We start from the raw sequence: 15,371 nt of genomic DNA on the forward strand, positions 1-15,371 counted from the left end.
GTTGAGGCTGCGGTGGACGGGAACAGCCACTGCACTCCAGTCTGGGTGACAGAGTGAGACTCCAACTCAAAAAAAAAAAAGGAGGCTGCTGATGATGGATCTCTCGGAGTTATATTTTGGAAATGAAATGCAGTGGTGTAAACACCTCGGGCCAGTGGCTGGCACCCAGGAAGCACTCAGAGCAACCCAGTCCCTACCTGTCCTCTTCTAGAAGTATGAGGGGGATTGGACGGGGAAGGAGGAGCAGAGCTACTGACCAAGTAAGTGAACTTGGAGTCTTCAGAGTAGGGGGAAGTGCCTTGGCTGGGAGTAAGGGACCACAGGTCCCCGTTTGTCTGGCAAGGGGCCTTGGTGTTGGTTGTGCTAGGCAGTGGAACCAACCCCCCAACCTGGCTTCCCTCCCCCCCAGGAACCCGGTGATGCTGCCCAGGCTGTGAACAGGGGAGGCAGCACTGTGAGGGCTGCCGGCAGCCGGGGCTGGGGAGAGACATGTGGACACGTGGCCTCTATGGCTCCCGCCTGCCAGATCCTCCACTGGGCCCTCGCCCTGGGGCTGGGCCTCATGTTCGAGGTCACATATGCCTTCCGGTCTCAAGGTAGGGCAGCCCAGGGGTGGCGGCAGGGAGGGAGCGTGAAGTTGAAGAGGCCAGTCGGACCCCGACAGAAAGAGGGGTCAATGGACTGGGATGGAGGGTGTGGGAAGACGGCCCTGGAGTCATTTAAGCCAGAGCCTTGCAGCCGGTGGCCTGGATTAATGGGTCAGCGAGACCAGCATCGCCTGCTGCAGCAGCTGGTTAGCCAGGACCCAGGAGTTCGGCAAAACCAGGCCCTACCCCAGGACTCTGTCCCTCACCCACAGATGAGTTCCTGTCCAGTCTGGAGAGCTATGAGATCGCCTTTCCCACCCGCGTGGACCACAACGGGGCACTGCTGGCTTTCTCGCCACCTCCTCCTCGGAGGCAGCGCCGGGGTGCAGGGATCGCAGCCGAGTCCCGCCTCTTCTACAAGGTGGCCGCACCCAGCACCCACTTCCTGCTGAACCTGACCCGAAGCTCCCGTCTACTGGCAGGGCACGTCTCTGTGGAGTACTGGACACGAGAGGGCCTGGCCTGGCAGAGGGCTGCCCAGCCCCACTGCCTCTATGCCGGCCACTTGCAGGGCCAGACCAGCAGCTCTCATGTGGCTATCAGCACCTGTGGAGGCCTGGTGAGCTGAGGGTTCTGGGAGGCAGGGGGAACTGCTCACAAGTGGGACATTTTAAAAGTATTTTGAGAAAATCAGTACTTTGGAGATGCAGCCAAAGCAGTACTTTGAGGAAAATGTATAGCCTTACGTGAGGCTGAAAATTAATGAGTGGAATGTTCATCTCAAGAAAATTAGAGGGCTTGGTGGCTCAACCTGTAATCCCGCGCCTTGGTAGGCTGAGGTGAGTGGATTGCCTGAGCCCGCAGGTTCAAGACCCACCTGGGCAACTTGGCGAGACCTCATCTCTACAATAAATTTTTTTAAAAATCAGCCGGGCGTGGTAGCGCACGCCTGTAGTTCCAGCTACTCAGAAGGCTGAGGCAGAAGGATCGCCGGAGCCCAGCAGGTCAAGGCTGCGGTGGCCGGGAGCGGGCAGCCCGGGGGTGGCGGCAGGGAAGGAGCATGAAGTTGAAGAGAAAAGAAAGAAATTAGAAAAGGAAAAGCAAAATAAACCCACTAAGATAAGAGAAATAGAGAAGAATAAGGTAATAAAAACAGAGAGAGGGTCCCTGGGGTCCTAGGATCCAGAACCTGACCTGAGCTTTCTGTTCCACTCCTCAAAACCCAGCATGGCCTGATTGTGGCAGACGAGGAAGAGTACCTGATTGAACCCCTGCAAGGTGGGCCCAAGGGTCCCCGGGGCCCAAAGGAAAGTGGCCCCCACGTGGTGTACAAGCGTTCCTCTTTGCGTCACCCCCACCTGGACACAGCCTGTGGAGTGAGAGGTACATCTGTCCTTCAGGGATGGGCAGGGGGCTATATAGCATCTTTCCCTCGAGGCTGGGGCAGGCAGCAGTGTCTTTTCATCGAGAAGGTCAACAGGCAGCTGGCTTTACACAAGACAGGACAACAGGGAGGTCTGCAGTCAGACTGTGATCGGCGGTGAGATAATCTCTCACTGCCCTGTTAGCCAGCTCAGCAGTGAGTGAGACAGCCAGACTGATGTTCAGGTGCAAAACTATTTCTTCTCTAGAATTATTGTCTAATCTTTTAAGCAGTGGGGTGGTTATATAAGATCAACAAGCATTTGTACAGTCAAAGGACAGATTGAGCATGGCACCGTGGCTTATGCCTATAATCCCAGCACTTTAGGAGGCAGGAGGATGGCTTGAGTCCAGGAGTTTGAGACCAGCCTGGGCTACATTGTAAGACCTCACCTCTACAAAAAAATTAGCCAGATGTGGTAGTATGTGCCTATCGTCCCAGCTACTCGGGAGGCTGAGGTAGGAGGATCACCTGAGCCCAGGAGGTTGAGGCTGCAGTAATCTGTGACTGCCACTCCACTCTAGCCTGTGCAACAGAGCAAGACCCCAACAGAGCTCAGACCAAGCTATGCAAGCCAGTTCAAACAGCAAGATGGCTGCCCCACACTAGTGGATCTGAGCAGTGGAATTGTCAGGGGACTGGACGGTTGTGCAGGTTGTCATGGGACGATTGTTTAACCAACAGCATCATGCAAGTGTTCAGGTTGATAGCTGGGCATTGGGCAGGAGAGGTGGGCATTCCATCAGCGGGACAGCTAGACAGTTGTACAATCAGACAGTAGGAAAGTCCGGCCGTTATTCAGTCCAGCAGTTTGGCAGTTGGGACAGTGACATCATTGTAGACTCAAATAGACATTGTATTGCCAGGCGCTTGAAAAAAGAAGATGTTTGACAGCCTGCTGGACAGATGGGCCATCAGACAAGTAGTTGGATAATAAAATTAGGCAGTAGACCAGCCACAGTGGCTCCCAGCACCTTGGGAGGCCGAGGTAGGAGGATCGCTTGAGCCTGAGAGTTCAAGACCAGCCTGGGCAACATAGCAAGACCTTATTGGTACAAAAAAAAATTTTTTTAATTAGCTGGGCAGGATGGCACGTACCTATAGTTCCAGCTACTCAGGAGGCTAAGGCAGAAGGATCTCCTGAGCTTAGGAGGTCGAGACTGTGTTGAGCCATGGCTGTGCCACTGCACTCCAGCCTGGGTGATGGTGACCCCAACTCAAAAAAAAAAAAAAGATTGACCAGAAATAGTCCATCCAGACTGTTGGATAGAAGAATAACTGAGTAGTCGGGCTGCACAGGACAGTGGTCAGGCAGCGTGAGCCCACTGGGGGTGGGTCTTAGTCACTCTCCTGGGTCCCCCAGACGAGAAACCGTGGAAAGGGCGGCCGTGGTGGCTGCGCACCCTGAAGCCGCCGCCTGCCAGACCCCAGGGGAATGAGACGGAGCGCGGCCAGCCAGGCCTGAAGCGATCAGTCAGCCGAGAGCGCTACGTGGAAACCCTGGTGGTGGCCGACAAGATGATGGTGGCCTACCACGGGCGTCGTGATGTGGAGCAGTACGTGCTGGCCATCATGAACATTGTAAGTGCCTTCCCCTTCCTGGGCACAGAGCCCTGCCCTTGAGCAAGTTACTTCACCTCTCTGCCTTGGCTTACCTGCCTGTAAAATGTGCATAATTATGGTACCTACTTCGTAAGGCTAAGAGGGATTCAGTGAATTGATGAAGAGTTTAGGTCAGTGCTTGGCACATAGTAGGTGCCATATAAGTGTTTGCTGTGTATAAAAATACACACTAGCCTGGGCAACATAGCGAAATGCCATCTCTCTTTTTTTTTTGAGTTGGAGTTTCACTCTGTTGCCCAGACTGGAGTGCAGTGGCATGCTTCTGACCACCGCAGCCTCGACCTGCTGGACTCTGGCAATCCTTCTGCCTCAGCCTTCTGAGTAGCCGGAACTACAGGAGCACGCTACCACACCCAGCTAATTTTTTTGATTTATTGTAGAGATGAGGTCTCTCCACATTGCCAAGGTGGGTCTCGAACCCGTGAGCTCAGGCAATTCACTCACCTCGGCCTCCCAAAGCACGGGATTACAGGCTGAGCCACTGAGCCCGGCTGCGAGATGCCATCTCTACAAAATACTAAAGCAATTAGCCAGGCATGGTCTTGTGGGTCTTTAGTTCCAGCTACTCGGGAGGCTGAGGAAGGAGGATCATCTGAGCCCAGGAGTCGAGGCTACAGTGAGCTATGATCACACCACTGCACTCCAGCCCGGGTGACAGAGCAAGACCCTGTCTCTTAAATAAATGAATAATAAATACATAGCTTGCAGGTATCTGTTGAGGTTAGCAATACACACACAGGCACACACCTGTATTCATGCAGAGGTCTTGCATAAGCACCTACTTATAAATTCCTACAGGCTGCAGCTGGACACAGTGGCTCACACCTGTAGTCCCAGCACTTTTGGGAGACCAAGGTGGAAGGATTACTTGAGCCCAGGAGTTCGAGACCAGTCTGGGCAACAGCGAAAACTCATCTTTACAAAAAAAAATTAGGCTGGTATGGTGGTATCTGCCTTAGTCCCAGGTACTTGGGAGGCTGAGGAGGGAGGATTGCTTGAGCCCAGGAGTTTAAGGCTGCAGTGAACTATGATCGTGCCACTGCCCTCTAGTCTAGGTGACAGAGTAAGACCCCACCTCATAAATAAACAAAATTCCTAAAGGCTGACCTCCCTAACCCACCCTCAGATATACTCAGTTCCTGTACTAGGTCTCAATCAAGGCTCTTCTTTTTTCCTTCTGTTCTTTTTTTATTTTTTATTTTTGAGTTGGAGTCTCACTCTGTCACCCAGGCTAGAGTGCAGTAGCACGCTCATGGCCACCACAGCCTCAACCTGCTGGGCTCAGACGATCCTTCCGCCTCAGCCTTCCAAGTAGCTGGAACCACAGGCGCACGTGTTACCACACCCAGTTGATTTTTTGATTTATTGTAGAGATGAAGTCTCACCAAGTTGCACAGGCTGGTCCCAAACCCCAGGCTCAGGCAATCCTCTTGCCTCGGCGCCTCCCAAAGTGCTGGGATTACAGGCTGAGCCACTGCGCCAAGCCTCTTGACTTCTCTGTTTCTCAGTTTCCCCCTCTGTAAAGTGGGGTTATATTGGTATCCACCACAGAGGGAAGGGTTTGGTAGGAAGGAAGCCAGGTAGAGCACTTGGCATACAGCAAGGGCTTGATGAATGGGGCTCTTGTTTCATTGAAGAGAAAGGGAAGAACTTAGCAGACAGATGCCCCAAGATGTTGACGTGATGTCACCTCTGATGATACTCTATTCTGCTTCAGTCTAGCCTCCCTCCCTTGAGCTTTTGAGGCCTCCTAAAATCTACCAGAATTCTCGGGGGTTTCCAGATAAGACAATGATATCCAGGGCTCCAAAGTTCCCTGCACAGCCTGGCCACCATCATCTGGGTCCACTCCCCTGTCCCTGAGGACACGTCATTCTTCTCTCTGACCACTGTTTCCAGAGCCTCCTGTCCCCTCAGTCCCTCCTTCCTCTGGTGATGCTCAAACTGGTACCTTCAGCCAGGCACAGTGGCTCACGCCTATAATCCCAGCACTTGGGGAGGCTGAGGCGTGAGGATTGATTGAGGCTGGGAGTTTAAGACCAGCCTGGGCAACATAGTGAGTCCTCATCTTTACAAAAATATAAAAAAATTAGCCAGGCGTGGTGGCATGCGCCTGTAGTCCCATCTATTTGGGTGTCACAGAGGAAGGATCCCTTGAGTCCAGGGAGTCAAACCTGCAGTGAGCTGGGATTGTGCCAGTGCACTCCAACATGGGCAACAAAGTGAAACGCTGTCACAAAAAAAAAAAATGGCACCTTCAGACAGCCAGGGAGTGACACCAGGTCCGTCAGCCACCCCTGAGCAGACACTCAAAGAAGCCAGAGCATGAGCAGGAATGGGAACAGAGAAGTGGAGCTGGGGAAGTCAGGAAAAAATATGGCAGTAAGCCACCCAGTCTGGAGTCCCACTTACGACACCTACCAGCGGTGTGTCTGACCTCCCTGGGCATCAGTCTCATCTGTAAAATGGATGACCATAGTACCTACTCATGCAAAGATAAATGTAACAACTTTAGCCTGGGACCCAGCACACAGTAGGTGCTTAATTAAAGCCAGCTGTTGTCATTGCTTTGCTTGTTGTTTTCTTCCCCGGGCTCCTCTTAAGACTCCGTCTCTCTTGTTTCTTGGAGGTCAGGTTGCCAAACTTTTCCAGGACTCGAGTCTGGGAAACACCGTTAATATCCTCGTCACTCGCCTCATCCTGCTCACAGAGGACCAGGTGCGGGAGCCCCACTGCCTCTCTCCACACCAGCGCGGCCCCCACTGTTCCCAGGGTAGCAGGTGCCCATGCACCTCCTTCTGTCCCTCCTCAGCCCACTCTGGAGATCACCCACCATGCTGGAAAGTCCCTGGACAGCTTCTGTAAGTGGCAGAAATCCATCGTGAACCACAGTGGCCACGGCAACGCCATCCCTGAGAACGGCGTGGCCAACCATGACACAGCAGTGCTCATCACGCGGTGAGGGGTGGGGAGGGTCCCAGGGGGAACCGTCAGAGTCCAAGCAGGGATCGCTTCTGCTGGGACATGGGAGGAGTTGATCAGTCACTCTCGAGGGAGCCGGGGATGGGGAGAGAGTGCTTGAGAACGTACCAGGGATGGTGTTGGGCCATTTGGGTGCTGATGCACTCAATCACTCATTCTCCCATTCATTCCTTCATTCAATCAGTCAGTCTACTGTATTTCCAGCTTGCCCAAGGCCAGCTGATAGGCTCCCACTAGGGGGACATGTGAGGCTTTGGGTGAGAGGCAGGTGACGCCTCCCAGGCAGGGATCAACCCCCAGAGCTGGGCACGATGGCACCAGCAAGGCTTAGGGTGCCCTTACCGCCCATTCTCCTTTTACAGCTATGACATCTGCATCTACAAGAACAAACCCTGCGGAACACTAGGTACCCGAGCCCCGTAGGTTCCGGGCGCCTATGAAGGCAGTGGGCTGGGGTGAGACCTGGTGGGCAGGATGGGGCCGGCCAGCACAACCCTGAGCCCCCAGCCTTGCCCCACATGCCTATCTTCCCAGGCCTGGCCCCCGTGGGTGGGATGTGTGAGCGAGAGAGAAGCTGCAGCATCAACGAGGACATTGGCCTGGCCACGGCATTCACCATTGCCCACGAGATCGGGCACACGTGAGGCTGGGGGGACCCAGGAGGGGGAGGACAGGAGGAGCTGGGCGGGTCCCTCGGCGCCCCGCAGAGGCGACAGCCCTCTCCCCAACACCCCTCTCCCCAACACCCCTCTCCCCAGATTCGGCATGAACCATGATGGCGTGGGAAACAGCTGCGGGGCTCGTGGCCAAGACCCCGCGAAGCTCATGGCTGCTCACATCACCATGAAGACCAACCCATTCGTGTGGTCTTCCTGCAGTCGCGACTACATCACCAGCTTTCTAGAGTGAGGATACCCCCACCTGCCCCACCCAAAGGGTCATGCTTATGTGGGGAGGAGGGGTCTACACGGCAGGGCTGCTCCCCGGGACCCCCCACCTGGCCGGGGCCCCTGAGAGCTTGGCCTGCCAACCCCGTTGTGTGACAGCTGCCTTTCTCTCGGGGCAGCTCGGGCCTGGGGCTTTGCTTGAACAATCGGCCCCCCAGACAGGACTTCGTGTACCCAACGGTGGCACCTGGCCAAGCCTATGACGCTGATGAGCAGTGCCGGTTTCAGCATGGAGTCAAATCGCGTCAGTGTAAATACGGGGTAGAGAGAGCCTTCCTGCTTTCCTTCCTGGGAGGGGAGGGGGCCACAGGGGGGGTCGCGGGAACTCCACCGGGGCACCCACCCGGGCAGTAGGGGGGTGGGAGAGCCGAGAAGGGGGTGAGGGAGCCCTCCTGGGGAGCTGGGAGGACAGAGGTGTATGGACTGTTCAGAATCTCCCACACAACTGGACAGCACTTGGGGACAGGAGTGGGGTCTCTGCATCTCTGGACCTCTGACTCGAGGGCTGGGTCGTCTTCTGTCTGGCTGCAGCAGGACCAAGTGGCAGTTTTTGAACTAAACGGTCCAGACTTGGACATCGTTTCCCCTGGGGATGGGCCATCTTCCCCACTTGGGAAAGAACTGGACAGAACTTTCCAGGGAATCCTCATCTTCACCCCCTACTGACTGGTTCGCAAGCTCTCTGGTCCCAGTTTATGGCTGGGTGGGCTCTGACCCTCCTGACCGCCCCTCATTCTTTAACATGGTAGCGAGCCCCCAAACCCTGTCCATGCACAGCGAAGCAAGCTGGGTGGGGTGGCTAGAGCGCCCCACTCAGCTCCCCCCACTCCAGGAAGCTGAAGACTTGCTGGCTTCCTACTTCAGCCCCCAGGGCTCAGCCTCTCCTCTGCTTACCTCCCTCACTTCCCTAAACACACCTCCCGGCTCCTCGTGGCCTCAGCTCTGGTGGCCCAGGCTCTGTCTCAGTCCCCCACACCCTCACGACTCAAAGGATCAGCATCTCTGTGGCCATGTCCAAGCCAATGCCACATCAGTACAAGGCAGGAAGTACCCAGTTGCCAAAATGTCCTCACTTCATTCTATTGCAAGGTAAAGAGACAAACCCCGGAACGGTTTATATGACACTGACATTCCACTCTTGCCCCAAACTCTAACTTAGTGGGTGACTACAGCGCCCTCTCACGAATCCCTAAAGAATCCTGAGTGACCCCTGAGCATCAGCTGTGTCCTGGGTATCCTAGCAACAAGGATGATGTCTGACATTTACTGAGTGCTCACTATGTGCTAAGCATGTGATATGTATCATCTCAACTAAACTCCCGGCAAAACTATTACACTATCCCTAAGTTACAGAGGAAGGGACTGAGCTGTAGGGAGGGTGAATTGCCTGAGGCTACAATTCAAGAACATGGCGGAGCTGGGGTTTAAACCCAGGTCTCTCTATGACTCCAAATCTTACAGAGATAGAGGAAGGGAGGAGCTGTCCACATGGCAAGCTTGGGCTGGCACTGACTGTATGTCGAATTGAGTCTTTGATTTTTCAAAGGAATGTCTTCCTAAGCAAAAGGGAGAATTATTTACTACATGTAAATTGGTTAATACATGTAAAGCGCTCAGCCTAGTCCCTGGTCCAGGGATAGCTGTGGTTACTGTTACCCCATAACAGAGCATTTATGCAAGACTTCATGTCTAACCCGTCACGTGCCTCACAGCCATTTATGTAGGCAAGGCAGGCATCGGACTGCCCATCTCAAAGTTGAGGAACTGAGGCCCAAAGAGGGGAAATGTGTTGCAAGCCAGTGGCGAGTTGAAGTCTCGTAGATTAGCCTGGGACTCATATGTGCCAGACCACCTTGTGGAGAGGAAGCCAAAAGCAGGGCTGGGATAGTTCTCTTTATTAAGAGGTGTCAGAAGTGGGATTGGGGCTGGACTGATGAGATATTTTTAGAAATGGCCTGGGGGATGCAAGCCAAGTGAAGCCAGAAAACCAGGCTGAGATTTTAGCTGGGAAGTGTCCTCTATAAGGCAGAAGGCAGGGACTCTCTAGAAGAGGTATGAGGACAATTTTTCCATCTTCTCACATGGGTGCGGGTATCAGGGGCTGACCCAAGAAGGGTCCTTTCCAGTGGCCGTTGGTTGATCGATCCCAGATCTTCAAAGCTTGGAAGAATTGGGTTCAAAGAAGGGATTACACCTGATTGTTGTAGAAGAAAGACCTACTTCTCAAAGAGAGAGGTTGCTCGGGATATAGGCCAAGAGAATCTGAGACTTTGCCATACCTGAGTCCAGTGGGGCTTCTCCGGGGATGTTAACCTGGACTTAAAAGAGTCAAAGCCAGTCCCTGGCTCTGGTTCAGCTTCCTGCCGTGGACAGGACCTGCTGCCAGGGCTTGAGCCAGCACAACAGGATTCAGACAGGAAGAAGGTGGGGCTGATTTTTCACTGGGGGGAATAGAAAAACGTCTTACACAGACCTAGCCTGACATTCTCCCCTCCTGAACTCCCCACTCCCCCATAGCTCAAAAAGCGTTGGCAGCTTCTCCGTTTTCTAGGTGGGGGAACAAAGAGAAACACCAGCTGGAAAAAACTAGAGTTGGGGCCCTTGACCCAAGTCACCATCCAGGTCTGATTTCCCAGACCCCCACTCTCCTCTAGGCTGTTTTGCCTATCCCAAAAAAGGAAGCCAGAATCCTTCCCGGTCATTTCTCAGAAGGTCCCAAGTTTCCTTCTAGAAACTCGCAAGCCTGAACTGCAGGATTTATTAGAGCATAGACCCTGCATCAAAGATCTGGGTTAGTCTTCAGGTTGCCTCTTAATAGCTGTGTGACCTCTTGCAAGTGACCTTATTCTCTGGACCCTGATTTTCTCCCAGTAAAACAGGCATAGCAGTGCCTAAAGAGGTTTATGGCATACGTAGGTGTTCCACAAATGCAGCTTATTGGCAGAGGTTAAGCCCCAGGCCATGCCCCGCAAAGGAACCCAAAAAGACCCACTGAGACCCAGGAAAGGAGCGCTGGGGTCCCAGCGCGGGACGCCTGGGTCCTTCTGAGCCGGGCGGGCTGCCCCAGGGAGGAAAGCGGGGGACGAGCCTGAGAGGGCGCCTCGGCCCGCAGGAGGTCTGCAGCGAGCTGTGGTGTCTGAGCAAGAGCAACCGGTGCATCACCAACAGCATCCCGGCGGCCGAGGGCACGCTGTGCCAGACGCACACCATCGACAAGGGGGTGAGCGCCGGGCCCCGCCCCCTGCCCTCGGGCCACGCCCCCCGAGCCACTTCCTCTATGGACCACGCTCACCCCTCTGTTTTCCCTCGGCTCTGGCCACGCCTACTGCCGCAGGCCCCGCCCCTGGCCTGAAGCCACGCCCCGCACGGGTGTCCTGGCTACACGTTCTGATTGGCGACCCAATGCTAGGCCACGCCTGCTCGCTTACCTCCCTCGGTTCTGGCCACGCCCGCCGCCCTCAGGTCCCGCCCCCTGGCCTGAGGCCACACCCCCGACTCGTCTCAACCGTCTCCCGGCACGCTTGTCCTGCGGCAGGCTTCACGCTCCCTGTTGGCGGCATGATGCCACGCCCCCGGCTTGAGCCGTGTCCCCACCTGCAGACCCGCCTCTGCCTATCCCCTTCCGCCGCATCCCAGAGGGGCTGAGACCTCCGGCTGGGACGTGGCGGGGGGAAGCACCGAGCCTGCGAGTGTCGGCGTAGCCAGGCTCACTCTGCCCCGCTTCCCCCCGCCCCGTCCAGTGGTGCTACAAGCGGGTGTGCGTCCCCTTCGGCTCGCGGCCGGAGGGCGTGGACGGAGCCTGGGGCCCGTGGACCCCCTGGGGCGACTGCAGCCGGACGTGCGGCGGCGGCGTGTCCTCTTCCAGCCGTCACTGCGACAGTCCCAGGTCGGCCCTCCGGACCCCCTCCCGGGAGAGCGGCGTGACCCCCGCCCGCATCTCCCGCGCCTCATCTCCGTCCTGTCCCCCCCCCCCCCCTCCCAGGCCAACCATCGGGGGCAAGTACTGTCTGGGCGAGAGGAGGCGGCACCGCTCCTGCAACACCGACGTGAGTCCCTCCATGCTCCTCCCCTCGCTTCGGAAATAAGCGCAAAAGAGCTATCAGAGTGCTTCAATCCGGGGGCTCGCCACCTCCTCGGGACCCTGCAGCGCCACCCCTTTCTCCCCGCCCCGCCCCCTGCCCCTCCCCCGCCCCACGTCCTCTGAGATCGAACTCTTTCCAGCTCTTTCCTTCCTATTCTCAGACCCAGGAGATGAGTCTCACCTTGAAATCAGTGCTTGACCCTCACAACTCCTTACAGTCCATCTGTCCTTTCCCCTAACAACCCAACTTTCCCCCAAAGAGCCCCCTTACCCCCCCCACCAGGTGCGCACCTGTAGTCCCAGCTTCTTGCGAGGCTGAGGCAGGAAGATCCCCTGAGCCCAGGAGACGGAGGCTGCAGCGAGCCGTGATCTGGCCACTGCATTCCAACCTGGGCAACATAGTGAGAGCCCGACTCAGTAAAAGGAAGGAAAGAAATCAAGGTGTCCTCCCCAGCTTGTCCCCAGATCTCTAATAAGGCAGCAGTCCCACCTCAGATGCACACCTCCTGCCCAGCCCAGGCGGCTTTCCAGGTCCAGTCTCACTCAGATCGTCACAGCCTCCTCCCTAGCCTCCCTGCCTCCAGCCTTGCTTCTGCAACCCATTTTCTCTGAGCCCCACTTCTCTGGACTAACACCATGCCTCACCTGGCGTCCCTGTCCCCCGCTTGTGCCCCCAGGACTGTCCCCCTGGCTCCCAGGACTTCAGGGAAATGCAGTGTTCTGAATTTGACAGCATCCCTTTCCGTGGAAAGTTCTACACGTGGAAGACGTATCGAGGAGGTGAGTGGGACCTCAGGAGGCCTTGGCCATGGTGGGCAGCCTGGGCGTGTCTGGTGTCAGGTGGATGGACACAGCATCATGGGATCCTTCCCAGCCCTATCCTCACCCAGGGAGCCAGAGAGTCCAGGATGTGTGGCCCCACAGGGTCTTAACTGGATGGTGGGAGCCTCTCATCCCTCTGCCCAAGCTGCCCATCCGGTTAGGCCTGGGGCCTGGCCTCATCTCCCCCAGGGAGCAAGCAGGGGGTCCCAGGTGACCCGGTGCACGGTCTGACGGAGCCGTGCCCCCCAGGGGGCGTAAAGGCCTGCTCGCTGACGTGCCTGGCGGAAGGCTTCAACTTCTACACAGAGAGGGCAGCGGCCGTGGTGGATGGGACGCCCTGCCGGCCAGACACAGTGGACATTTGTGTCAGCGGCGAGTGCAAGGTGGAGGGGACGCCCTGGGGAGTCGGAGAGGGGCTGGGGGTGCCTCGCCCATCCCCACAGCCACCACCACCGTCCTCTGCATGCAGCACGTGGGCTGTGACCGCGTCCTGGGCTCCGACTTGAGGGAGGACAAGTGCCGAGTGTGCGGGGGTGACGGCAGCGCCTGCGAGACCATCGAAGGCGTCTTCAGCCCCACCTTTCCCGGGGCTGGTGAGAGCCCCCTGCTTGCACCAGGGGGCTGGAAGCGGGGCTGACCCCAGGGGGCCCATGGGGTGTCAGGGACCCTCAAAAAGTCCTGGAGGCACAACCACGTGCAGGTCAGGGTCAGGAAGTGCTCCGGCAACTGGCTTGGGCTCTCTCCCTTTGCCATCCTGGGGGCCTCACATCAGGTCTGGGGAGAATAGGGGATCACTCCCCATTCTCTGTGAGGCAGAGAATCTGGAGGACTCTGTACTTGCAAGAAAAGACTTATTAGCTGGCTGGGTGTAGTGGCTCACACTTATAATCTCAGCATTTTGGGAGGCCAAAGTGGGAGGATCACTTAAGGCCAGGAGTTTGAGCCCAGCCTGGGCAATTTAGCAAGATCCATCTCTTAAAAAAAGAAGCCGGGATGTGGTGGCTCACGCCTACAATACTAGCATTTTGAAAGACTGAGGTGGAAGAATTGTTTGAGTCCAGGAGTTCGAGACCAGCCTGGGCAACATAGCAAGACCCCCATCTCTACAAAAAATTAGCTCGGCCTGGTGGTGCATGCTGGTAGTCCCAGCTACACAGGAGGCTGAGGCAGGAGGATCGCCTGAGCCCATGAGGTCAAGGCTGCCGTGAGCCCTGATTGTGTCACTGCACTTCAGCCTGGGCAACAGAGGGAGCCCTGACTCCAAAAAAACCCAAAAAGCCAATGGCAGATGATGGGCCCATTAGGGATATGGCGTGGGGGCGCAGGAGACATCCGTGCCAGCAACCACATAACCGCTGGTGGGTGGTGGCGCTGTCCCCAAGAGGGGGACTGTTGGGGGCACAGGAACGGTGTTGAGTGGGACACAAGGAAGTTGAGTCACCCGAGGGACATTCAGGGACGCCTAGGAGTTTGAGAAGAGAGAGCTGAGTGGAAGATGGAGATTGTGGGGTGGAGAGGTCCTTGGGCCTGGAGTTCCACAGACCTCCTCCCTGGGGTGGGAGATTGACCAGAATACAAAGCAGAAAGTTGGCAGAGGTGGAGATTATGGAACCCAGCACACAATGACAGTGTGGGAGTCCAGCTAGGTAAGCCAAGACTCTTGGGGGTCCCAGGTGGGTTTGTGAATGCCCACGATCATCCAGGTAGTCATGGTAGAGCCTGCTGCAAACCTAACTCTGCCAGTGAAAACACCTTGCCATCCTGTATGGGTCAAGGTCTCTGGGAGCCCATCCGCTCTGCCTGGGCCTCAGCCCGCTGCTTGTGGGGGGCGGGGGAGTTGGGCCAGACCACGTGAGTGGCCAGAGAGGCAGCAAAGCCCAGTTCAGCCACTTCCTAGCTGTCAAATCCAGGCAAGTTACTTTGTTCTCCGACCCTCAGTTTGTCACCTGTAGAATGGGGGTGATGATATATCTGCTTCACAGGGCTGGAACAGGGATACAGGGGCATGTTCCTTTGTGTACTTAGTATGGGAATGGTTAGCGGTTGTGACCAGGGGCCAGGGATGGGGGAGGCAGGTGGGTGTGGGGGACATGCCGAGTGGGTGACATCTGAACTCTTCTGTCCAGGGTATGAGGATGTCGTCTGGATCCCCAAAGGCTCTGTCCACATTTTCATCCAGGACCTGAACCTCTCTCTCAGTCACCTGGGTGAGCAGTTGGGGGAACTGAGAATTGGAGAGGTCAGCCAGGAGTGGGGGAGTCAGCGTGACTAGAGTTCTGACCCCTGTACTCTCCCCCAGCCCTGAAGGGAGACCAGGAGTCCCTGCTGCTGGAGGGGCTTCCTGGGACCCCTCAGCCCCACCGCCTGCCCCTGGCCGGGACCACCTTTCAGCTGCGACAAGGACCAGACCAGGCCCAGAGCCTAGAAGCCCTGGGACCCATTAACGCATCTCTCATCGTCATGGTAACAGCATCTCTTGTCGTCATGATAACAGCGGGGCTGGGGGAGAGATGCTGGGGCCATTTGGGATTGGAGACTCCGTGTGGCTTCTCCATTCCCCTCCCGCCACCATCCCAGGTGCTGGCCCGGACCGAGCTGCCCGCCCTCCGCTACCGATTCAATGCACCCATCGCACGCGACGCGCTGCCCCCCTACTCCTGGCACTACGCACCCTGGACCAAGTGCTCGGCCCAGTGTGCAGGCGGTGAGGCCGGGGTGGGAGCGGGCACTGCCCCCTCCCAGCTGAGGTTCTCAGGGCCAGGCAGGGCTGAACGGGCCCCTCCCCCTCCCCCAGGTAGCCAGGTGCAGGCGGTGGAGTGTCGCAATCAGCTGGACAGCTCGGCGGTGGCCCCCCACTACTGCAGCGCCCACAGCAAGCTGCCCAAGAGGCAGCGTGCCTGCAACAC

The 15,371-nt window shown here is 56.7% G+C and overlaps 1 protein-coding gene across 1 annotated transcript in view; it reads left to right on the forward strand.

Annotated features, from left to right (window-relative positions):
• The window catches only part of ADAMTS10 (ADAM metallopeptidase with thrombospondin type 1 motif 10), a gene marked incomplete at its 3' end in the record, with an annotated part of 17,004 nt that extends 1,638 nt beyond the window's left edge, over positions 1–15,366 (forward strand). The window contains exons 2-21 of the mRNA XM_008050101.1: positions 410–596; positions 860–1,206; positions 1,814–1,970; positions 3,374–3,591; positions 6,268–6,351; positions 6,446–6,591; positions 6,978–7,021; positions 7,150–7,255; positions 7,374–7,520; positions 7,682–7,823; positions 10,675–10,782; positions 11,303–11,448; positions 11,545–11,608; positions 12,321–12,423; positions 12,715–12,848; positions 12,935–13,058; positions 14,592–14,672; positions 14,765–14,928; positions 15,043–15,169; positions 15,260–15,366. Of these exons, the coding sequence (XP_008048292.1) occupies positions 509–596; positions 860–1,206; positions 1,814–1,970; positions 3,374–3,591; positions 6,268–6,351; positions 6,446–6,591; positions 6,978–7,021; positions 7,150–7,255; positions 7,374–7,520; positions 7,682–7,823; positions 10,675–10,782; positions 11,303–11,448; positions 11,545–11,608; positions 12,321–12,423; positions 12,715–12,848; positions 12,935–13,058; positions 14,592–14,672; positions 14,765–14,928; positions 15,043–15,169; positions 15,260–15,366 (2,637 nt within the window). The remainder of the gene's footprint in view (positions 1–409; positions 597–859; positions 1,207–1,813; positions 1,971–3,373; positions 3,592–6,267; positions 6,352–6,445; positions 6,592–6,977; positions 7,022–7,149; positions 7,256–7,373; positions 7,521–7,681; positions 7,824–10,674; positions 10,783–11,302; positions 11,449–11,544; positions 11,609–12,320; positions 12,424–12,714; positions 12,849–12,934; positions 13,059–14,591; positions 14,673–14,764; positions 14,929–15,042; positions 15,170–15,259) is intronic.
• Positions 15,367–15,371: the final 5 nt, after the last annotated feature.

This window comes from Carlito syrichta, unplaced genomic scaffold (assembly GCF_000164805.1).
Source record: "Carlito syrichta isolate Samal-C Ts95f unplaced genomic scaffold, Tarsius_syrichta-2.0.1 Scaffold142964, whole genome shotgun sequence".
Taxonomy (NCBI): Eukaryota; Metazoa; Chordata; class Mammalia; order Primates; family Tarsiidae; genus Carlito; species Carlito syrichta.